This window comes from Rhinopithecus roxellana, chromosome 3, assembly GCF_007565055.1.
Source record: "Rhinopithecus roxellana isolate Shanxi Qingling chromosome 3, ASM756505v1, whole genome shotgun sequence".
Classification (NCBI taxonomy): domain Eukaryota; kingdom Metazoa; phylum Chordata; class Mammalia; order Primates; family Cercopithecidae; genus Rhinopithecus; species Rhinopithecus roxellana.
The window spans coordinates 169800958-169825415 of record NC_044551.1 but is presented as its reverse complement, the minus strand read 5'-3'; the positions used below and the strand labels follow the sequence as shown (position 1 = coordinate 169825415).

At 51.6% G+C, this 24458-nt stretch overlaps 1 protein-coding gene across 5 annotated transcripts in view; it reads right to left on the bottom strand.

Annotated features, from left to right (window-relative positions):
• The window catches only part of COL23A1 (collagen type XXIII alpha 1 chain), a 353238-nt gene that overhangs the window by 46654 nt on the left and 282126 nt on the right, over positions 1–24458 (bottom strand). For 4 of the 5 annotated variants that reach the window (XM_030926648.1, XM_030926647.1, XM_010361876.2 and 1 more), the window contains exons 3-5: positions 23644–23688; positions 7112–7119; positions 4713–4739 (exon numbers count right to left, since the gene is read on the bottom strand). In XM_030926648.1, the coding sequence (XP_030782508.1) occupies positions 4713–4739; positions 7112–7119; positions 23644–23688 (80 nt within the window). The remainder of the gene's footprint in view (positions 1–4712; positions 4740–7111; positions 7120–23643; positions 23689–24458) is intronic. The other variant, XM_030926649.1, reaches the window with a different exon arrangement.

The window sequence follows — 24458 nt, the reverse complement described above, 5'->3', positions numbered from 1 at the left end:
AAAGACTGTGACTGGGCCTGATCCATCTTTGTGCTACCCCAGTGCCCAGGCCAGGGTATGACACCCATCAGATTTATTGAACACAGGCAAGCCTCCTATTTCTGAGATGGCAAAATCACTTTATCAACATAAATACTGATTACTACCCCAAAATGCAAGAGTGCTATGCCTAGGGCTCCTCTGAAGGCCCAACCTTTGATTCACAATGTTCTGAGTTAAGCATTATCCCTATGCTGTTGATTCCATGATATCTTCTGTCCCTGGACTAGTTGGGATCCAAAAGGTCTTAAACACGGGTGATTTCCTCTTTAAACCCTATGCCTGCAATTCCAACCTTTACCACGAGGTGACAGGATTACACAAACCTTATCAAAACTACTTTAATCTCTGACTACTTCTAATTAAAATATGCCCTAAATTAAAACAATATTCATACATATATGCGTATATTTTAAAACTTATATTGGCATAGTTTTAAAAGTATAATACCCACAGTTGGCCAGCATTTGGGGAAATAGGCAGCATTTATTCATTGTTGGTGGGAATGTAAATTAGTATAGTCTCCTGGAGGGCAATTTGGCAATGTAGATCAAAAGCCTTAAACATGTGCAAACCCTTTGGTGCAGCAATTCCACTTTCAGTTATTTATTCTAAGGAGATAATCATGGAAATAAGCTATATTTATTCCCAGGATGTTGAATGTAAGGGTGAAAAATTGTCAATATAAATAATTTAACTTTGAGACTAGTTAAATAAATGATATATCGGAACAAATACAATGTAGCCATTACATTCTCTAAGGATTTTTAATGATGCAGAAAAAAAAGTCTCATGCTATCTTTAGTGAAAAAAATAGTACAAAAAAAGTCCAATGTAATTGTATTTCAAATTATGAGACTGATGTGCTGCCTACTGTGCTAAGAAGGCACTTGTAATTCTATTTTAAAGGCAATAAATATAAAAGCAAACTTGCATATAAGGAATACTAGAGGGCCAGGTGCGGTGGCTCAAGCCTGTAATCCCAGCACTTTGGGAGGCCGAGATGGGCAGATCACGAGGTCAGGAGATCGAGACCATCCTGGCTAACACGGTGAAACCCCGTCTCTACTAAAAAATACAAAAAAAAACTAGCCGGGCGAGGTGGTGGGTGCCTGTAGTCCCAGCTACTCGGGAGGCTGAAGCAGGAGAATGGCGTGAACCCGGGAGGCGGAGCTTGCAGTGAGCTGAGATCCGGCCACTGCACTCCAGCCCGGGCGACAGAGCAAGACTCCGCCTCAAAAAAAAAAAAAAAAAAAGAAATACTAGAACAATCACCAAGATAAGAAGACTTATCTGTGAGTGGCAGAATTAGAGATGCTTTCTCATTGTGTTTTTCTCTACTGTCCAAATGTTTTACGATAAACATGCTTTTTGTTGTAATCAGAAGAGGCTGTTAATGAATCCTTGGGAGCAGAGAGGACAGGCCAGCCTCTGTACAAGGAGGGCATGGACAGGGCGAGCCGGGCCCTTGTCGGCTCTGACTTCCTCAAGTCCACAACCTGCCCCACAGATGTGGGTGGCCTCTCTGCCCCGTGTCCTCCAGCCACTCCTATCAGGTCCACATACGGACCTGGCTTCAGCTGAGGGAACTGGCCTGAGTTAATCCAGAAAAGCACTGACAGTCTCCACCACCGCCCCCGGCCGGACTCGATCCTTGCTCTTACAAAGGGATAAGATACAGGCACAAAGAGAAAAAAAAAAGAAGTCCTCCCTGAGGCCGGTCCAGAAGTTTACTAAGCTACAAAAACAAACAAACAAAACCTTTTTCTAAAACTGACCATTCTCTACGTTGTTTTTCCAAATATTGCAATTTTATACTGGGTAGATTAGAACGCTTTCTGAAACCCATCTTTTCTTCTCTTGAGACTGTCAACGACGAGGAAAGACAGCGGGATTTATGGAAGGGCTGCCACATACAGGACTGGATGTGGCCTCTGTGCCTGACACTCATTTAACCCCAGCTCTGCAGGTGTCATCTCCCCAGGCCCCAGAGGTCAAGTAGCCGGCCCAGGTCCACGCAGGTGACTGACTCAAAGCCACGGTGATCCTCTGCACGAGGGGCCTCGGAGGTGGCCAGGCCCTTTAGCAGGAGGCAGTCACCCTAGCCTCTGGGATGACCACATGGAGCCATCTGCAAATACACCTCAGGCTGAGAGCTGGGCAGAGCCCTCCTGTCCTCCACAGGCCAAGAGACAGGAATTTCTGCTCAGGACCTGGGCCCAGGAGCCTGCAAAAGATGCCCCTCTTCCTCAAATGGGGCTGCTTTTTCTCCTGCAGGGGACGCTGAGCAGGGCGTCTGCCCCACCCGTGGGTCTTGCAGAAGGAATGGCCCGGGTGGCGATGCGAGGAGGAGGGGCTTGGAGGCGCACAGCTGGGCTTGCTCCTGGTGCTGGCGACAGGAACGCCCTGAATCCAGCCCACCCAGGGAAGACGCTGATCTCCGTGTGGAAACGGGGGTCTGCGTGTAAGCTGGGGCTGGGTGACCTCAGGGAGGCCATCATGGGCTGTGATACTAGCTTCCCAGAGACTTTGAGGGGTCCCCTCACCCCTCACCAGGCCCAGCCTGCTCAGGCTTCCCAGTGACTGGGGAGCTGCTGGTAGGACCAGTGGCACGGCTGCCAGAGCTGCCTACACACAGGAAGTGGGGGGGCTTGCTGGACCCCAACTCTCTTCCTTCCAAGAAAGCTCCCAGTGTCAAGCCTGAGGGACACCCGCGGGGCTCCACACACATCCATCTGTCCATTCCCAGCCCCGACAGTGACAGCGCTCTTTCTCCAGGCCAGGCCCAGGTGTGAGGGAGCCCGATACCACCTCCACACTCAACTTTATCTTTAATTCCCGACAGTCCTGTCACGGCCCCAGGGACAGCAGCCCCGGGTTTGCCCTGACTCACGTTCTGGGTGCTCTAAGCCAAGGGGCTTTCCTTTCCTAAGGCTTCACAGCAAGTAAGCTGCAGAGATGAGAACCATGCCCAGCTACTTAATCCACACCCAGCCTCCTGCCTGTCGGCCGCAGGGCCAGCTGCCCACCCCACCCAGCTGGGTCCTGGGAGGAAGGAGTGAGGGAGAAGAGGCCTCTGTGGGACGCAGACCCTGGCAGCTGCTCTGGTGTGACTGAGAACAAGCCCCCTGCCCCTCCCCTGGGGAAGCAGGCAGCATCTTCTCTGATGCTTGAGGCTGTGGCTGTAGACTGCTGGGTCACTATTTGCTCAGAGGAAACAACGGAGAAGAGGGAGAGAAAACCGCTCACCCACTCCCCCCTCTCCCCTCTGGACCTGTGAATACAAAGTAACTGGGGCAAAGGGAACTGGGTCGTGCCAGGAGTGGTTCTGTTAGTCTCCGGTCCTCCCGAGCTGGTACTGGTACAGCGAATAATGCCAAGACACGGGGATGAACTTTGCAGCAAAAGCCTGTGCTTCCTCAAGACGCTGGACACCCAAAGGTCCGGGCTGCCGTGCCCAGGAGACGGAAGCCTGACCCTGCCTAGTCAGAAGAGCAGCTGGGGACTATGGCAGGGCCCTAACCCCAGTGTGTGCCATGGGATGAGGGTGGATCACAGCTGTTTTTCACATTGCATTCTTACTTCCGCGGAGTCTGAGAGGCCAGGCTGTTTGCTGCTGGGGGAGCTGCCCTGACTGCCTGGGAGATCCCAAACTTTACTCAGCCCAGCACGGGGCCACTCTGGCATTAAGTCAATGTTCCCCAGAGTTACCACCAAGTCCTGGAAGGCTGGGTTTGTGACACATTTTGTGCCTTCATCTCTGCATTCACAGAGCAGAAAATTAAAGCTCAGAGAAGGTGAGCACATTCTCTAAGGTCACTCAGCCAGGAGGAAGCAGAGTGGACGCCATGCCAAGTCTCCCTGGTGCTGGGGCTGGACTCCTCTCCTCCACTGCAGGACCAGGGACCACCCCTCTTCATTGCCAGCCGTCCTGACTGCACAGATCTGGCCCCTGAATCAGCCAGCATTTCCCTCCTTGCGTCTTCCTGCCCTGGAGGCACAGAATGAATCTGCCCCTCCCTTGATGGCCCTGCCAATCTCTTCTTCTGCTGGGCTCCCCCTGTTCTTTCTGATGTCTCAGGACCTCCGGATGCTGCTGCCACGACCCTCAACCCCTGTGCAGGACCTGGCGGTGGCACAGCCACACTGTGTCTTGCTGCTGATGTGGCACTCACTTGGCCTGGGTTGGGACATGTATTCCAAGAATGTGCTAACTTTTGGGTTAATTTTAAGAGATCTGCCAAGGGATGACACCACAAGGCCAAACTGGAACCAGCCAGTCTCCTGTTATCGAGTGATGACGAGGAGTGGTGGCTGGGACAGGGAGTCCTCCGCCCACTGGGAAGAGGCCCAGCCTGTCCAGTGGAGCACACCACAGTGCGGGGGCTGGACTGCTGGCTCTTGGCTGGACTTACTGAAGAAGCAGTGCTAGGTGGACTCAGTGCCACCCAGACACCTGAGCGAGGTGCTCTGCTTTGCCTCCAGGGCAGCCCTGGAGATCTGTGCAGCCCTGGAGCTCACGCGAATCCCCTCCACAGAAAGACCACTACTGCTGAGGAGCAGAGGAGACGAGGAGGAGACAGGAGCGCAGACAGAGTTAAATCAAGGCTCAGGGAAAGAGTATTGGTTTAAGAGAAAAGGGCGAAGAGAGCAAAAAATAAATGACAAATTACCGGGTAGCCATCTCGTCCTGATTGCCCCTGTGGTAATTAATACGTCATTAATAATCAGACTTTCGGCAGAAACCATATGGCAACACTTAGAGCTCAGTCAGGGCCCCAGTCCCGCACCGCCCCCGACAGCTCAGCCGGGGCCCAGTCCCGCGCCGCCCCCGACAGCTGGCTGGTGACTTGCTCTGAGGGGAGGACTCAAGGGCTCCAGGGGTCTTGGGGGCAGAGCAGCCCTTTCCTGCCTCGGAGGGCCAGGCTGGTGGGACCAGGAGCCTCGGGGCTTTATCGGGGTCCCAGGCATAGTCACATGAGTGTCCTCCCCACGCTGGCCGGGCAAAGAGTAAATGCCACGTGGGGACGTGGGGTTCTGGAGGGTGGAGCCACAGCCACATGACCCAACCAGGAACCGCAAATGCTCCTTAAACTGCGCCTGCAGAGAGGCCTGGAAGACAGCCTGCTTCCTCTCAGTTGCCACTGGGATGGGGTGAACCAAGAAAGCGAGCCTTAGAAGCCAGGACTACGGGGGGTGTTCACTGTGGCCGGAGGCTTCTCTGCCCCCTAGTTCTGGTCCCTGGAGCAGTGACCACCCTGCCTGGGTGCCACACTTTGGCACCCATCTCCTCGGTCAGACCCTTGCAGGTTTTGCAGCTCGAGAATTTCTGCATTTGTTTAATCCATTTAATATTTTCACTGCCAAGTTAAAAAAACAAACAAACAAACAAACAAAAAACACTCCATAGCCCCCGGCGTTAGGTACTTCAGCAAGTTCACCCACGCCAGCCTCCCTGAGACAGCCAGGAAGAACTCAGCTGCCAAACATTGCTTGAGGCCAATAGATCAACACAATCCTGTTGGCTTGCGTGGCTCACGGTGGGGCTACATGCACCGAGAAGCCCAGGTTCTGAAGGGCACCGACCAGGAAACGAATCACGGTATGTGGAAGTAAAAAATAAAATGGTTCATCTGAAAGAAATTCCTTGAGAAGTCTGGTTTTGGCTCTAGCTGACTGTCAGTGTGCTTCTTGAATGGATTAGTTGGGATTTATCGGGCTCTGAAAAACTGACAGCGTGAATCAAAGGCAGGCACATCCTTTGCCCTGGAGAATGAATGGGATTTCTGAGGCCACGTGCAATCCCTGCATTCAAAGCTGCCTCTGGCCGGCCAGAAGTTCAACGGAGCCACCCAGTGCTTCCCTCATACCCTTCACATCCCTCACAAATGCAGTGACATCTCCCTCCTGCTCCCATGCAACGCCCTCACCAGCCAGCTGTGCTCACAAGGTCTCAGCTGTCTGAGCCACATTCTGGCAAAGAAGAAAAACGAACCCCAGGGTCTGGTCAAGCCCGACTCATTCCTGGGACAACTGCCCGTCCTCTGCAGCCCTTTCTGCCATAGCATGGGGCACCGCAGCATTTAGAAACATCAACTGCCACAGGGCATTTTTTTTTTTTTGAGACCGAGTCTCGCTCTGTCGCCTGGGCTGGAGTGCAGTGGCCGGATCTCAGCTCACTGCAAGCTCCGCCTCCCGGGTTTACGCCATTCTCCTGCCTCAGCCTCCCGAGCAGCTGGGACTACAGGCACCCGCCACCTCGCCCGGCTAGTTTTTTGTATTTTTTAGTAGAGACGGGGTTTCACCGTGTTAGCCAGGTTGGTCTTGATCTCCTGACCTCGTGATCCGCCCGTCTCGGCCTCCCAAAGTGCTGGGATTACAGGCGTGAGCCACCACGCCCGGCCCACAGAGCATTTTAAAACTATGGGCATGGCGCTAGCATCTCTGTGTACCAAGGGGAGCCCAAGATTTGGCAAGGAACAGCCAGGCTTGTGCGCTGGCTCTCTTGCTAGGAAAATGGTCACAGAACGTTTCAGTGTACAGGTCAAGCCTGTGGAATTCTGTGCCTGCATTCATCTACAAATTAAAAAACAACATGACTCCTGTATAGGACTGATTTTTTTCCCCCAAAACACATTTTTTTGTTTTTGTTTCTGAGACGGAGTCTCGCTCTGTCTGTTGCCCAGGCTGGAGTGCAGTGGCTCCATCTCGACTCACTGCAACCTCTGCCTCCTGGGTTCAAGCAATTTTCATGCCTCGATTTCCCAAGTAGCTGGGATTACAGGCACCCGCCACCATGCCTGGCTAATTTTTGTATTTTTAGGAGACATGAGGTCTCACTATGTTGGCCAGGCTGGTCTCGAACTCCTGACCTCAAGTGATCTGTCCACCTTGGCCTCCCAAAGTGCTGGGATTACAGGTGTGCGCTACTGCGCCTGGCCGCTTTTTAATAGGACTGATTTTTTCTTGAGGACACACCTCCCTAACCAAAATTATGTTCATGGAATTGCAACAGAGAGAGAACCGAACATCTTATCTTTCAGAAGTAGACAGCACAGTCCAGGACACTTACTGGAGGACCTGCAAAACACAAGCAGAGAAGCCACAGTCAGCGTCGAAGGCAGAGTCCCCTCGCCCGTCCTCAGCACGGCTCCTGGCCACTTCTCCCTGGAAGGCTTTGATGTTGCCATGGCTGTTTCCTGCCATGGCCTGAAGCTGGGGGCAGAGCAGAAGGAGCACCTTTGCTCTTGGAGAGCCCGGGGTGGTCCCAGGGGTGGTGGTGACAATTCCCACAGGCATGGGTGTATGCACTCATGTCACCAGGCAGCTTTGGGTTCTGGCGCTGAGTAGGAATCAGAACTTGTTCCTACTTAAAGAACAAGCTCTGATGCTCCTGAGGGGATGGTTAGTTTCTACTGAGGGGAGACAGGGGAGCAAACATTTTGGACAGAGAGAATACTGGGAGGAACAGCAGATGGGTGTGGCTGAACAGGCTTTTTGGGGGAGGGGTTCCTGCTGCCCAGCCCCAGGGTTAGAAATGCATGAGGAGTAGCAGGGGCTGGGGCTGTGGCTGAGACTTGTCTACCAGGTGAGGGCTCACAGAGAACCCTGATGAGGCCCACGGGGGCTTCACCTCACAGCTTGCAAGGCATGTAGCATACCCATTATTGCATTTGACCTTCCCAACCATCTTTCGTGAGAGGTCTGATGAACGTCTCCATCGGACAGCGGATAACGCAGAGGCTCACAGAGCCGCGACTTGTGTGGGGCCACATTGTTGATTAGGGGTGGAGTGAGCGTGTGCTGGATGGAAGGAGGTCTCCCAACTCTGCCAGCCCTAGGCGCTGTGCACTGAGCCATGCCGCTGGCAAACCAGACCCCAAACCTCACTCGAGGTTACCCGGGGAGGCAGCACCCAGCAGTCAGTGACCAGCATGATTTATATGTCCCAACTATGAGCCAGGAGCCATGGGGGTAACTCACGGGACCAGTAGTGAGTGCAAGAGGCAAGAGCCCTGACTCATGAATGTTGATGAAGCAGACAGATCCCGAAGAGGACATCTACACAGGGAGAAGGCCAGGAAGCTCCAAGCACAGCACAAGGGCCCTGACCCAGGCTGGGCCGAGTCCAGAGGGTGAGAAAAGAGGAGGGAGGAGTGTTGCAGAGATGGACAAGCTCAGAACATGCCAAGATCATGGGCTTTTGAGGAGCCAGGAGAAGTGAAGGCTGCTGCAGTGAGGGAGGGCCAGAGAAGGCAGGGCCGGCCAAGCCTGGGGGTTTGTTTCCATGTCATGGTCTGGGGGGCTTGGTTCTAAGGGTGAAGGGGAGTCAGTGAAGGGTTCTGCATGGAGGAGTGATGGGGAGGGACAAGAGTGCACCTGGAGATGCGCCGAGGTGTCCCTGTGCAGGTGCTGGTGGGTGAAGGGGAGAATGGAGACTCAGGAGATGTTGGTCAGAGGAGAGATGGGGCTCGCACAGCAGCAGTGCATAGAGGAAGGAGAGAGATGACAAGGATTTTTGGCTTGAAACACTGATGTACTCATACCCAAGAATGATGACATGGGGGACAGTGGTTTCCCCAAGTCTAGATCAGAGGCAGAGCAGAGCAAGATGCTGGCAACCTGGACATCCCATTGAGCTGACTCCTCACTGTCAGCCAATGACCTTGATTCCTATTTTCCAAAGCAAACAAAAGCTGCCGGAAAGGTTCACCATCACCTTTCCAACACCGGTTGTACACATCTGTGCCTGTACCTGCACCTCAGCCTGCACCTGCATCTGTACCTCCCCCGTGCCTGCACCTGCATCTGCAACTATGCCTATACCTGGACCTGCCTTTCCACCTGCCCCTCCCCCTCGATCTGTTCCTGCACCTGCACCCACACCTGCCCTCCTCTCCGTGCCTTCAGGTTAACTCAGAGGAACTGACCCCACCTTCAATTAGGCCACTGTCCCCTCTGTATTGCCCAGAGCCTGGCCCCATCCACAGTCCCTCTGGATCTCAGTCACACTTGCCCTCTCACACAAGTCCTGCCCAACAGCTCTGAAACACGCTCTAATTCCTCGGATGGCAAAGCCATCCCTTGGTCGCACACCCCCTTCTACTTCTGCCCTTCCTCCGCTCTCTCCCTCACAGCAAGAAACAGTGGGAGGCGGCTTCAGAGGGGCAATGAGGTGGGGCAATTGGGTAGGGCCTTGAGCAGAGAGAGGATGTGACCTGGCTCATATTTTAAAGATCCCCCGGTGTGGGGTGGCAGGGGTAGAATGCAGAGGCTACCGCATGCTGCAGAGGAGAGAGGACGGTGGCTCACAGCTGGTGGTGGCAGTAGAAGTGCTGGATGTGGTTGGGTTCTGGATTGATTCTGACAGCACAGCCAAAGGATTTCCCTAGTTTTGGCTTGAGCAACTGAAAGGATGGGGCTGCCATCAACAGCGGTGGGGAGATAGTGGTGGGACAGGCTCAGCTGAAGGGGTCAGAAGCTTGGCACACGTGGCACGGCTGGAAGTAAAGAGGAGATCAGGAAGTCCTGGAAGCGAAGTGGAGAAAGTGTCCCAGGAGGGAGCGATCGCCTGTGCACGGGGCAAAGGAACTGCCCTGCAGATGGGTCAAGTAAGAAGACCAGGAACTGGACGCAGCAATGCAGACGCACGTCTGGGGAGTGACAGGAGTGGGGTCTGATGGGAGAGGGTTTCAGAGAGAAGGGGGGTGAGGGATGCGGACAGCGGGTGCTTTTGAGGAGCTCTGCAGCAAAGGGGAGGAAATCAACAGTTGCTTTGTGGGGGTGGGGCCTGGCGATGGGTATTTCTTTAGGATGAGCGACATGGCCACGTGTTTGTAGGAGGTGAGTGGTCCAGCAGAGAGAGAGGATTCGGCGTTGGGGGAGAAGGGGAGATTCCTGGGGCAACGTTCTTGAGGAGGTGAGAAGGGCTGGCTCCTGGCGCTGGCACAGATGGGGGCCTGGACAGTCCATCTGTGGAGATGGCAGGAGGAAGAGTGCCTGGTGCTGCCAGGCATGTGCCATGGAGGTGGGAGTTCAGGCAAGTTCTCTTCTGATGGTGCCAACTCTCCCAGTGAAGCAGGAAGCAAGGCCGTCAGCCTCAGGTGATGACAGTGCAGGAGGTGTTGGGGGACTGAGCGGGAGAGGCTGAATGGGTTGGACAATGTGGCCTCAGCCAGGCGGCAGAAAGGGCTACGGGGGCTGGGGGCGTTTCTCTCCAGCTGGGTAATCTGCACACACCGAGTGGAGCATGTGGAGGGGGCTGGGTTCCGTCTGGGGTGGGGCTTTTGCTGAGTGAGAACGAGGGAGGAGGGAGGAGCAGGGAGGTCTGGCATGGGGCAGCTGGCAGGATTCCAGCTGGAGGGGTGAGGGGCAAGGGCCTGGGATCCATGGATCTGAAGGCTGGAGACAGAAGGGTTGTAGGGGTCAGGGAGAGGGAGTGGGCTGGAATTTGTGAACTGAGAATCTGTGGATGCTGCATTTATATCGGGCAAGACCTCGGGAGGGAGAGGTTGTGGTCAGAGGAGGCCAAGTCTATCAGAGGAGAGGAGGCCATGGAGTCCAGAGGTCAGGCTGTGTAAGGGGCTTCTATGTGGCTATCAAGATTCCTAAGAATTCACCCAGAAGCACTGTGGGAGAGAGCGCTGGTGACCCAGGGGCTGGCACCGACTAGCAATGAGATGGGTGCACCTGGGATCAGAGATGGCTTCAAGAATGACGCCCCATCGCCACCCCAGTCTCCCATTCTGGGGCCAGGGTCATGTTCCTCAAAATGCAGATCTGATCCTGACACTTCCCTCCTCATCGTCTTGTTCCTAAGACAAAGGCCCGAACCCAGTGGTGCCCTCCACATGGTGATCTGCTGCCCCAAATCGCTACCTAGCTCCCTCCCCAGGGCCTGCACACCTGAACCTCTGGGAACAGTAGGGGGAGATGTGTTATAAGCGCTAGTTACCACGAAACAATGAAATTGGATCCCTGCCTCAGCATCAACCAGGATGAATTTCAAAAGGATCAACGATTTTACAGGTTAAGAAAACTATAAAAATCCTACAAGAAAACGTGGGAATACTCCTTTCTAGCCTTGGAGAGGGCAGGCTTTTCCACCTATGGTTTGTAATCCAGAAGCCATAAAAGACAGGCTTGATCCAACCATATAAACCCAAAAAATGTCTGCAAGGCAGAAAGTTTTGGAAGCAAAGTCAAAGGCCAACCTAGGCCAGGCGCCGTGACTCGTGCCTATAATCCCAGCACTTTGGGAGGCTGAGGCAGGCAGATCACTTGAGGTCAGGAGTTCAAGATCAGCCTGGACAACATGGTGAAACCCTGTCTTTATTAAAAATACAAAAAAACCCAAACAAAACAAAACAAAACAACAAAACAAAAAACCAATTAGCCAGCTGTGCTGGCGTGTGCTTGTGATCCCAGTTACTCGGGAGGCTGCGGCAGGGCAATTGCTTGAACCTGGGAGGCAGAGTTTGCAGTGAGCCGAGATCACATCACTGCACCCTGGCCTCGGTGACAGAGTGAGACTCTGGCTCAAAAACAAAGCCAACCTAGGAAACATATATCTAACTCAGGTCACAAAAGCTAGATACCTTGACATAAAAACATTCGTACAAGACATCTCTCAAAACATCAGCAACTTAGTAGAAACAATATATCCAAAGATATGAATGAAGAAGTCACAGAACAGAAAATACAAATAGCCTTGAAATATCTGGATTATGAACAAGGATTAACTTCTGTAGCTACAAGTGCTAATCTTCATAATAAAAGAAGCGAAGGTTAGAATTATGATCATATCAGATTAAAAAAATGAAAAAAGTCTCATGACCTACTGTGTGAAGGGCAATGAGGACAGTCACCTTACACACTGGTGAGAGGATCAATTGGAACCTTCTCTCTAGGGAGTGATCTGGCAATACTTAGTAAGATTTAAAATGTATGCCAATTGCCACAGCAATTATCCTCCTAGAAATGTATTCTGAAGCTATGTTAACACATATGTAAAAGGAGAGGGGTATAAAAACAGTCCTTATCACAGAAGTGTTGAGATAGTAAAAGTATTAGAAATGGCACAGATAGAACTGATTAAATAGAGGATGGTACAGCTGCAAATGGAATACTATGCAGCTGTGAAAAAGGTAATGTTCTGTAAGTTCTGAGATGGAACGATCTCCAGGGCGTATTGCTGCATTTTAAAAGGGTATAGAATGGCATGCAGTAGAAATGATTTGTAGACTTTTGTTTGTATAAACAGGACATCTCTAGGTGTGGGTGCAAGGAAGTGATCATCAGGGTTGCTTCTGAGTAGCGGGGCTGAATGGCCAGAGGGCAGGAGCGGCAGACAGACTGACCTCTCACCCTGGGCTCTTTCACACCATTGGATATTTGTGTATGGCTCACGGAGTCAAAAGCGTCAACACACTTGACAGTGGCGGGAGAAAGCTCTGTGTCTTTGTCTGCTCCTCCCAGCTTTTGCTGCCTTTCCTCACACTCATGTCCAAGCTGCCTCCAGGGAAGCTCAGGCTGGGATTATTATTCTGAGAGCCTGAGGTCCTGAGAGCAGAGCCCTGGGGACTGGCGTGAGGTGCAGCCCAGACGAGACGAAGGAGGGGCTGTAAGAGTAACCATCGCTCCCTCCCTGAGCACTCATCATGCGCTGGCAGCTCCATGAATGCGTTCCCCAGACCATCATGTAACCCCTGCTTCAACCTCACTAGGTGCATTTTACAGATGAGGAAACTGAGGCCCAGAAAGGCTACCATGCCCAGGGTCACGTCCTCTTCTGACCTTCCCCAGGTCAGAACAGAGATAAACTGTTCTGGCAGAAAGAGCTCTAACGTGTACTGAGCTTCCCCTGAGGTCCCTGGGAGGGTGTGTGGTGTGTCTGAACCACCCGGCTGGTGAGGCGGTAGTCCAGCTGAGGCAGTCCCGCAGGACCCTGAACCCATGGCACCATCCATGGTCTCCAGATGGGGTGGCAGAGCGGGAATGGCAGCATTCCGGAGACTGATCTCCTTGCTAGCGGGACAGGTCACATCAAGCTCATCTACAGGACTTTAAAACACACTCCCCACCAGTTCTCTTGGGCCCTACTGGCACCATGTCACCAGGCTACCATTGCTTCCTGCCAGCACCATAATCACAGCCTCCTAATCTGACTCCTTCTCCTGGGTACGCAATCCCACCAGCCAGAGGGGCATTTAAAAAATGCCCAACCCCTTCCCAGGGCTTCCCGCAGCACATGGAATGAAACCTCCTGGCCCAGCCTTCCTGCATGGCCCAGTCCTTGCCAGTCTCCAGTGCCCTTGGGCACCGTGCTCTGCTCCACCCTTCCCTCTCAGTTCCCCAGGCTGCCAGCTCCCTTCAGCCTCAGACATTCACAGTGGCTATGTTCCTGCAGCCGGCATGGCATGGCTCCATTGCCACTCCCTTGGACAAACCTTCTACAACGGTGACATCCGAAGATGTCAAAGACAAGGCCGGGCGCGGTGGCTCACGCCTGTAATCCCAGCACTTTGGGAGGCTGAGGAGGGTGGATCACCTGAGGTCAGGAGTTTGAGACCAGCCTGGCCAACGTGGCGAAAACCCATCTATACTAAAACTACAAATATTAGCTGGGTGTGGTGGTGGGCACCTGTAATCCCAGCTACTCAGGAGGCTGGGGCAGGAGAATCGCTTGAACCTGGGAGGCAGATGTTGCAGTGAGCCAAGATCAGGCCACTGCATTCCAGTCTGGGCAATAGAGTGAGACTCCATCTCAAAAAAAACAACAAAAAACAGAGATGTCAAAGACAAAGATGTCTCCCACCCTCCCCGCACTGGTTTCTATCATCTTTCCCTGGTTATTTCCTTCCATGCGTTTGTTGCAATCGGTAGTGATGATTTACTTGTGGGGCAGGGACTGTTTCTGTCAGTCCCTGGCAAGGCACTTCCCTGAGAGGGACCACATCTGCCCAGTTCATGCTGTCTCCTTGCTGCCCAGATGGGAGCTGGGCAGGCACAAGCACTTAGCCAGCACCTGCTGAATGGATGAGGGCCGAAAAGGGCAAGAGCGCCTGGAGGCTCTCTTTTCGGAGGCATCGCATTTTCGGAGCCCTCTGCACTTGACTTCATGTACTAGGTTTGTGCTGTGGCTGCCACAGCCTCTGGAGATGGACTGTATGGCCTGAAGCAAGCTGGGCATCCAAGAGTGATGGATGAGACAGAGGGGTTGGTCCAGGCCAGCCAGGCGTTCCTGCTTACAAAGTGAGCTGGCTGCAGGGCTTCCAGGTGACCACAGGGTGGTGCCCCGAGGCCCAGCCCTTCCGCGCGAGGCCTTCAAACGTGTTCCAAGCATAGGATGGTTCCACTGACTTTGCTGTCAGGAATGTGGGAGCCATTCAGTAAGAGCCAGATGACCTGGGAAATAGGTGAACGCACCTGATGAAGTAGAGGGTTTGATGATTCTGGGGCCTCTTGGGCTGAATGGATGTGGCCCAAGAGAGTTCCTCAAACTGGGAAACTTGCCCATTCACACCTTGGGGTTAGAAGCAGGTGGGCAAGCTGCTTGCTGTGTTACCAGGTAAGCAGAGGTGCGTGGTGGTCTTGGGAGCCCCCGACGCCCAAGCTCTCAGCCCCTCTGGGAACAAGCATGTCTCCAGTGTTTCCCAAAGGGCGTGTCCAGCCTTCCTGAAATGCAAACCAAGAGGAGTATTTCCCACAGCCTGGCAGGGGCCAGGCCTACACAGCAGGAGGTGAGGGCTGGCTTCAGTGGCCTGAGGCTGCCAGGGTCACTGTCCCTGCTCACAGCCCCACACCTGCTCCTCTCTGTTGGCCCTGGACTCCTAACCTCCCCTCTGCCTGGGACCTGCTCTCCCTGGTCCTGACTGAGCCTCTCTTCCTCTCTCATTCAGCCAGCTCGGGTAAGATGCCGCACCCTGGCTCCCAGCTCTCAAAAGCCTGAACCCATTCCCAGAATAATGACAACAACCTTTAGGGACTTTTCCCCAAAGGAGCAGAGTGGGCCAGGCTGGTCTCGAACTCCTGACCTCAAGTGATTCACCTGCCTTGGCCTTCCAAAGTGCTAGGATTACAGGTGTGAGCCACCACACCCGGCCTCCTTTTCTAGTTGTTAATATGGGAAGTTAGCCTATTGATTTGACTATAAAATCCTTACAATAAAACATAGGAATAAATCTTCATGGTCTTGAGTTAGGTAATTGATTCTTAGAGATAACACCAAAAGCACAAAGTACAAAAGAAAAAACTGATAGATTGGACTTTACCAAAATTAAACTGGGGAAAAATGAAATTATACATGTATCTCAAACCAAATATAAAAAGTCAGTTCCATATAGATTAAGGATTCAAATGTAAAAAGTAAACATTCAGAAAAAATATGAAAGAATATCTTTTTTCACTGGAGATTGGGAAAAATTTATTTTTTCTTCAACTTTTAAGTCCAGGGGCACATGTGCCAGATGTGGATTCTTTAGAATGTTCTATGCATGAGATCACGCCATCTGCAAACAGAGATCATTTTACTTCTTTTCCCATATGAATGTCTTTAATGTCTCCTTTTTGCTTAATTGTCCTGGCTAAAACCTTCCACACAAAGTTAAATAGTAGTAGCAGAGGAGTGAACATCCTTGCCATGTTCCTGATATCAGGGGTAAATTGTTCAGTCTTTCACCATTAAGTATGCTATTAGTTAGCTGTGGGTTTTTCATAGATGCCCTTTATCAAGTTGAGGAAGTTTATTTTTAAATTCTTGATTTGTTGAGTGGATATTTACTTATTTATTTATTTAATGATGGAGTCTCGCTCTGTCACCCAGGCTGGAGTACAATGGCGCGATCTCAGTTCACCGCAACCTTTGCCTCCCAGGTTCAAGCGATTCTCCTGTCTTGTCCTCTCGAGTAGCTGTGACTACAGGCATGCACCATCACACCCAGCTAATTTTTGTATTCTTAGTACAGATGGGGTTTCACCATGTTGGCCGGGCTGGTCTCGAACTCTTGACGTCAAGTGATTTGCCCGCCTTGGCCTCCCAAAGTGCTGGGATTACAAAGTGAGCTATTGTGCCTAGCCTGAGTCACTTTTTTAAAATAATGACAGGTTGTGGATTTCATCAAATGCTTTATCTGCATTTACTGAGACGATCATGTGGTTTTTATCTCTTATTCAATAATATGATGTACTGCATTGATTGATTTTGGATGTTAAACCAACATTGCATTTTTGGGTTAAATCCCACTCGGTTTATAATCCTTTTGCTGGATTCCTTTGCTTGTATTGTTGAGGATTTTTATGTCTGTGTTCATAAGAGACATTGGTCTATAGTTTCTTTTTTTGTGATGTCTTTGTCCAGTTTTGGTATCAGAGTTAATCTTGCTTCAGAATGAGTTGAGAAGTGTTCTCTCCATTTCTATTTTTTTTTTTTTTTGAGACAGAGTCTCGCTCTGTCGCCCAGGCTGGAGTGCAGTGGCTGGATCTCAGCTCACTGCAAGCTCCGCCTCCCGGGTTCACGCCATTCTCCTGCCTCAGCCTCCCGAGTAGCTGGGACTACAGGCGCCCGCCACCTCGCCCAGGCTAGTTTTTTGTATTTTTTAGTAGAGACGGGGTTTCACTGTGTTAGCCAGGATGGTCTCCATCTCCTGACCTCGTGATCCGCCCGTCTTGGCCTCCCAAAGTGCTGGGATTACAGGCTTGAGCCACCGCGCCTGGCCTCCATTACTATTTTTTAAAGGGTTTGCGAAAGATTTATTAATTCTTCAAGTGTTTGTTAGAATTCATCAGTGAAGCCATCTGATTCTGGGCTTTTCTTTGTAGAAGTTTTTTGATCACTGATTGAATCTTTCTCTTTGTTACAGGTCTATTCAGATTTTTGACTTCTTCTTGAGTCAGTTTTGGCAGTTGTGTCTTTCCAGGAATGTGTCCATTTCACCTGTTATCTAATTTGTAGGCATACAATCGTTAGAAGTGTTTCCTTTTAATCCTTTTCATTTTTTTAAGGTTGCTAGTTATGTACCTTCTTTCAGCCCTGATCTTGGTAATTTGAGACTCCACTGTTTTTCTTAGTCTAAAGGTTTGTCAGTTTTGTTGATCTTCTCAAAGAATCAACTTTTGGTTGTGCTGACTTTCTATACTGTTTTTCTATTTTCCATTTCATTTCTTTTTACCCTGATTTTATGATTTTATTTCTTTTGCTTGCTTTGGGTTAAGTTTGCTCTTATTTTTCTAGTTTATTTTTATTTGAGACTAAGACTGGCTTTGTCGCCCAGGCTGGAGTACAGTGGCACGATCTCAGTTTACTGCAACCTCTGCCTCCTGGGTTCCAGGGATTCTCCTGCCTCAGCCTCCCAAGTAGCTAAGATTACAGGCACGCACTACCACACCAAGCTAATTTTTGTATTATTAGTAGAGAGGGGGCTTCACCATGTTGACCAGGATGGTCTAGAACTCCTGACCTCAGATGATCTGCCCACCTCGGTCTCCCAAAGTGCTGGGATTGCAGGCATGAGCCACCGCACCTGGCTACTGTCCTTCAATTTTCTTTTCTTTTTTGAGACAGAGTCTTGCTCTGTCGCCCAGGCTGGAATGCAATGGCATGATCTCGGCTCACTGCAACCTCGGCCCCTCCAGGTTTAAGCAATTCTCTGCCTCAGACTCCACAGTAGCTGGGATTACAGGCGTGTGCGTGCCACCACGCCTGGCTAATTTTTTGTATTTTTTCTTTTTTTTTTTTTCAGTAGAGATGGGGTTTCACCATCTTGGCCAGGCTGGTCTTGAACTCCTGACCTCGCGATCCAACTGCCTCGGCCTCCCAAAGTGCTGGGATTACAGATGTGAGCCACCGTGCCTGGCCTCAATTTTCAAAGATAGTTTTGCCAGGTATAGATTTCTTTGTTGATAGCTTTTTTTTTTTTTTTTGAGACGGAGTCTTGCTCTGTTGCCCAGGCTGGAGTGCAGTGGCCGGATCTCAGCTCACTGCAAGCTCCGCCTCCCGGTTTCATGCCATTCTCCTGCCTCAGCCTCCCAAGTAGCTGGGACTACAGGTGCCCGCCACCTTGCCAGGCTAGTTTTTTGTATTTTTTAGTAGAGACGGGGTTTCACCGTGTCAGCCAGGATGGTCTCAATCTCATGACCTCGTGATCCACCCGTCTCAGTCTCCCAAAGTGCTGGGATTACAGGCTTGAGCCACCGCGCCCGGTCAATAGTTTTTTTTCCTTTTGTCACTTATTGAAAATGTCATCCTACTGCCGCCTTTTGGCTTTCATGGTTTCTGATGAGAAACCAGCTGTCAGTATTACTGAGCATCCCTTTTCTGTGATATGCTATTTCTTTTTCTTCTTTCTTTTTTTTTTTTGGTAGAGTGATATGCTATTTCTCTGATGATGCTTTCAATATATATATATTTTTGAGACAGAGTCTCACTGTGTTGTCCAGGCTGGAGTGCAGTGGCATGATCTTGGATGACTGTAACCTCCGCCTCCCAGGTTCAAGAGATTCTCGTGCCTCAGCCTCCTGAGTAGCTGGGACTACAGGCACGTGCCACCATGCCTGGCCAAGATTCACTTTTTTTTTTTTTGGCTTTTAGCAGTACAGCTATGATGCGCTTAGGTATGTATCTCTTTGAGTTTATCATCCTTGGAGTTTGTTGAGCTTAGATGAGTAGATTCATGGTTTTCTTTAAAATTAAGAAGATTTGGCCATTTTTTTCAAATATTCCTTTGTTTCTTTCTCTCTCTTCTCTCCTTCTGGGACTACCATTATGTGTATGTTGGGACACTTGATAGTGTCTTTAGGGCTCTGTTCATTTTCCTTCATTCTTTTTTCCTTCTGTTCCTTAGGCTGGCTGATATCAACTGACCTATGTGCAAGTTCTGATTCTATCTTCTGTTGGCCCAAATCTACTGTTGAAGCCCTCTACTGAATTTTTCATTTCAGTTATGGTACTTTGTGAGAGACTGGGGCTCTAAGACAGGTTTTTAATGGACATGTACAGAGCCCTGCACATGCATGTGCCTTCCACATACCCAAGAATAAGCTGGAGCTTTTCAAGGCTCCTTTGAACATCTCATTCCCTATATTTTTATTTTAAGTTTTCTTTTCTTTTTTTTTTTTTTGAGACGAAGTCTCGCTCTGTTGCCCAGGCTGAAGTGCAGTGGCACGATCTTGGCTCACTGCAAGCTCCACCTCCTGGGCTCAAGCAATCCTCCTGCCTCAGCCTCCCGAGTAGCTGGGACTACAGGTGCCGCCACCACGCCCGGCTAATTTTTTGTATTTTTAGTAGAGACGGGGTTTCACCGTGTCAGCCAGGATGGTCTCGATCTCCTGACCTCATGATCCACCCACCTCGGCCTCCCAAAGTGCTGGGATTATAGGCGTGAGCCACTGTACCTGGCCTATTTTAAGTTTTCAAGTCATCCACTGGTGTTATCACCTCAAGCAGCTTCAATGGTCAACAATTGCTGCTGATTATTTTTGTTAAGCACCCTGGGGACAGGGCTCTTCCTTCTGAGCAAGCTGTGCATAGGCCACCTAAAGACAAGCCTTGAGTATGGTACTTTTCCATGGAGCTGCCTGACAAGTCAAATAGTGACAGCTCTCTGGGGATGGGCATTTGCAAGCTTCCAACCTGTTCTGCTTCCTCCAGCGGTTGCTAGTTTTCACAAACAAGTATGTGGTTGTGACATGGCTGGGTTTTGTGTTTTTCTTTGCTTGTTTGTTTGTTTTTTGAGACAGAGGCTAGCTCTGTTGCCCAGGCTGGAGTGCAGCGGCACAATCTCAGCTCACTGCAACCTCTGCCTCCTGGGTTCAAGCGATTCTTGTGCCTCAGCCTCTGAGTAGCTGGGACTGCAGGTATGTACCACCATGCCTGGCTAATTTTTGCATTTTTAGTAGGGATGGGGTTTCATCATGTTGGCCAGGCTGGTCTCAAACTCCTGGCTTCAAGCAATCCACCTGCCTCAGCCTCCCAAAGTGCTGGGATTACAGGTGTACACCATGCACGGTTTTTCAAGCTGTTTTTGAAGGCTACCATGGAACTTGAGAGAGAACATTAAAATGCTACAAATCTCACTGTTCTTATCAATAGCAAGATTCAGATATTTCCTGAATAAACATTTCTTGGGCTGCTGCAAAACTTTTGTTCATTTCTAGAGTTCTGAAAAGGTCAGTCTTCTCCATTGTTTTTGCTCCTTTATGGAGGAGATCTTCAGAGTTCCTCATTCCACCATTCCAGAAGTGCTTCTTCCATTGGATTTTTAGAAAGAGTTTCTTGGGGACAGGGCAGATAAAAGGCCCTAGCACGGAAACCGCTGATGCAAGGCTAACAGCTGTGGAGAGCTGGTAGTGCCCCCATTTGTCTCTGTAGGTTTGTGTAGGCACTGGCCAAGCAGTCTCCTAACTGTGTTCCTCATTTGTCCGCAAGGCCCTCTTTCTCTCTCCCTTCTCTCCTCCTTCCCATCAATAAGCATTTATGGACCATCTCCTGAGTAGGGGCCTAGCCCAGCCCCTGCCCTGAGGAGCCCATGCTTTGGTGGAGAAGCAGGACAACTCTGCAGACCAGGCCACCGCCCCAGGTGTGGGAAGCGCTGAGATGGAGGGAGGTATCTAGGGCTGTGGGAGCAGGGGAGAGTGACGGACACTCTTGAGGATAGGAGGGTCTGGGAGGACAGAAGATCCTGCCCAAGACCCTTAGAAAGAAAGCGGACCCCAGAGTGCAGGCGCAGTTCTGGGATTCTCCAGCTAAGAAGCCAGCCAGGGGAAGGTGGGAAATCCATTCCATTTCAGACAGACATAGAAACACTGCAGGACTGTGGAGCTCCTACTGGGAGCTAGGGAGGCCCCTGCCCTGAAGGCAGGCAGGATCACCCTATCTGCAGGTCTGCAGCAGCCTCAGGAAGGCTTTCCAGCCAGGCACTGCCCTACCTGGCAAAAGGAGCCTTTCTCTGCGGGTGCGGTGGCTCATGCCTACAATCCCAGCACTTTGGAAGGCCAAGGCGGGTGGATCATCTGAGGCCAGGAGTTTGAGACCCGCCTGGCCAACATGGTGAAATCCCGCCATCTCTACTAAAAATACAAAAATTAGCCTGGCATGGTGACGCATGCCTGTAATTCAGCTACTCAGATGGCTGAGGCACGAGAATCACTTGAATCTGGGAAGCAGAGGCTGCTGTGAGCTGAGATTGTGCCACCGCACTCCAGCCTGAGTGACCGAGCGACTCTGTCTCCAAAAAAAAAAAAAAAAAAAAAAAGCCAAAAAAGCCTTTCTCCCAAGGGACACAGGAAAAAGGCCTCTTTATACACAAGGGAAGGCAAGAAAACCAGGATGTGCATATGTGTGTAACTATCTAGAAATAAACTCAAGGCCCAGCCAAGGCCAATCAGAGAGGCACATCTGTTCTGTGCAGCTCAATTCATTGTTTTTGGACAGGCAGACGATCGGGACACTGCGCAGGAAAAACAACGAGGGGGTGGGATCCTGCCCACCCCTTGGCCAGCAGCTGGCCTCTGGCAAGGTACTGTACCCCTTGGAGCCTCAGGTTCCTCGTCAGCAAGTGGGTATAATAACATATTCTTATCTTGCAGTGCTCTGAGGACCGCACGAGATAAAGGACTTGAAAGAGCCCAGCACAGGGCCAGGGGCCCAGTGCGTCTGTCTTTCCTTGACTTTGAGGTTGTTTTAAACTTGAGTCGTAAGTTAAATGGAGTTTGAAGTAAGCTGAATAATATCATACTTGGCCCTAAAAAAGTGACTCTGTGTTCCTCATCTCCTTCCAAAAATCATGTCAGGAACTTCTAATAAAAGGCAATAAAACCTTTTACGAGGGTAGAAAATAAGAACGGAGTAATAAAGTGTGTATTTGGCAGGGTCTGGGGAGATTACACACAGAAGCTAAAGGAAGCTCCAGCTACGGAACTCAAAACAGGCTTCAGCTTCCAGAAGTCAAGGCAGAAAGAGACATGAAAGGTGCTTCTTGCCGGTGAGCGCTAAGGAGTGTATCTGGAGGGCCTCTGTGTAAGGAACTCGACACTGCAAACCCAGTGGAACAAGGAGGCAGAAAGCTTGTGCCCAGCTCCAGGGAGAAGAGTCTGAGGCCTGGAGAAAACCTGCCACTGCCTCCTCTTGGGTCCAGTCAGCCTGGGGTCCTCCTGGTGGTGAGCTGGCCTGGCTTCGTCACCACGGCCACCTTGTAAAGTTGCTTAGGGGTGGGGCATTCATTTATTCGCTATTCCGTGCACTTTTACATGCCTGGGGGCTGCCTCTGCTTAGTGCCGGGCAACACCTCTTGGACATAACGGTTAGAGGTGTTTTTGGAGGAGATGATTGAGCTAGGCTTGAAGGGCAAAGGGTAATGATCTTGGGGTGGGAGTCCAGGTAGAGGAGATGTTCTGGGTGCAGGAAGACGTAAGAGTGAAGGCTCAGAAGCTGGAGGGCCCTGGACATCCATGGTGAGGCTGGAGGTGGGGGCATGGCGTCGGGGGTGATGACAGCTGCAGGAGGCCACAGTGGTGAGAACAGAGAAGAGGACACGGGTCCAAGACATGGCGGAGAAGGCTCACGAGGACTTGGCATGGGCAGGGAAGGGATCGAGGATGTAGCCAGGTGTCTACACAGGGAAGCAGGTGGCTAGATGCCTCCCTGCAATGGGGAAGCCCAGGGAAGAAAGCTGGGGGAGAAGCTGGCTTCAGCAGGGCAATGTCCAACCTCGGGGACCCAGTGGGGAGGATGTGGCTGGAGGCAGGGAGAGGACATGGTCAGCGTCACAGGAGTGGGAGACTGTGGGAGAGAGGAGAGGAGAGGGCCAGGGAAGACTCATTCACAGGACAGGTGGGTCCTGTGAGAATGGCAAAGGAGCCAGGGTCACAGATGAAGGGGGAAGCGTAGCCGACAGCCGGGATGAGCGGGGAAGCGTAGCTGAGACAGCCGGGACTGCCCGGCATGGGGGAGTGGCCAAGGGTGGGGGTCAAGAAAGAGAAAGACAGCAAAGCCTCCGGGGTGGCCCTCAGAGGTCAGCGTGACTTTAGCGAAGACGATGTCAGAGGGCTTAGGGGGGCAAACTGCTGGGGACTGGACAGGGGGAGTTCTGAGTGAAGCAGAGACAGCAGGAAGGAAGGGTGGCGAATACAGGTGCCTCTACGTGCTGCAGGGAAGGGAGGTGGGGAAGTCTCCTCCTGGCGGCTCTGCCAAGGAAGGACAGGCCACATCTGGGGAGGGATGAAACCCACAGCAGAACCGGGTTGTGCTGAAGGACCCCTGGGGGAGGTCGTGGCTGGTGGAGTCATCACTTTCCGCCTCAGAGAGGGGCTGCTCCGCCTCAGAGAGGGGAGACTAGGGGCCGAAGTGTTCAAGGCCAACAATGAGATTCAGGGGATGGCTAGGGGAGAGGGGACAGTCCTGGAATTGTGAATGCCAAGAAGCCTGGGAAAGGCAGTACTGGGTGCTGTGGCCTCAGGAAACAGTGGCTGGACTTGGAAGGGGAGGAGCACCTGCCCAGGGCCAAGGCATGAATCAGGGTGGGGAGCAGGTGGTCAGGCCCTGCAGCCAGAACCTAGGGCCATGGTGGCTTCCAAGCCTCCACTCAGGTGCTGAGAAAAGCTGGGACTCACCAGGGTCGCCTCTTCTCCCGGGCTTGCCGCGCCGTCCAGGGGGCCCTAGACAGGAAAACAAGAATGCATTCACTAAGAAGGGAAGCCAGGGGACTTGGCTGCGTGGGGTATGCCCCGCCCACCCACCTGTCTGCTCGCAACAGTTTTCTGCAAGTGGCCTGCCCAAGGGGGTCTGCTGGCTGTGGAGGGGAGACACGTGGGGAGAAATCCCTTCCTTCTGCCACTACCTCGCCTGTTCCGCCAACCCCCCTCCCCAGCTGGCCGCATCCCTCATGCCCCATGTACCCATTCTGTTATTTAATCATTGGTTCACTTGGTCATTCCTAAGCCCTCCCTCAATCACAAAGATTCCCACGGGATGCTCCTGAGGCAGACGCGTTTGCAGCTGAGAAACTTCAGATTTAGGAGGAAAGTAAGGGTGGGTTATCTTAGGAAAGCCCTGAGAAATGCTTCTGAATATTCACTAAAGTAAAACAACAAAGCCAACATAACAAAGAGGCCATCAAGGCTGCGCAGCGCTGAAATTCAGTCACGACAGGCACTAGCGATCTGCCTGCAGTCCTCCACCACTCGCTGGGGCCTCCAGCTCCTCCTTCCCCAGAGCCAGGGAGCTGCTCAGCTGCCTTCTGGGCTTCCCGTCCACATCTGTCCTCCATCCGCGCACTGTAAGCCCTTCTGAATTTATGGTGCAGACCCCACGACCTCCGCCACTAGCCCTTTGCCCACGTCAGACCCCGAGACCAGAGTGACCTCAACGCTGAAGGAGGCGCTTTGGCTCTGGCCGTGGCAGCAGAGGTCTGAGGCCTCCCTCTCCC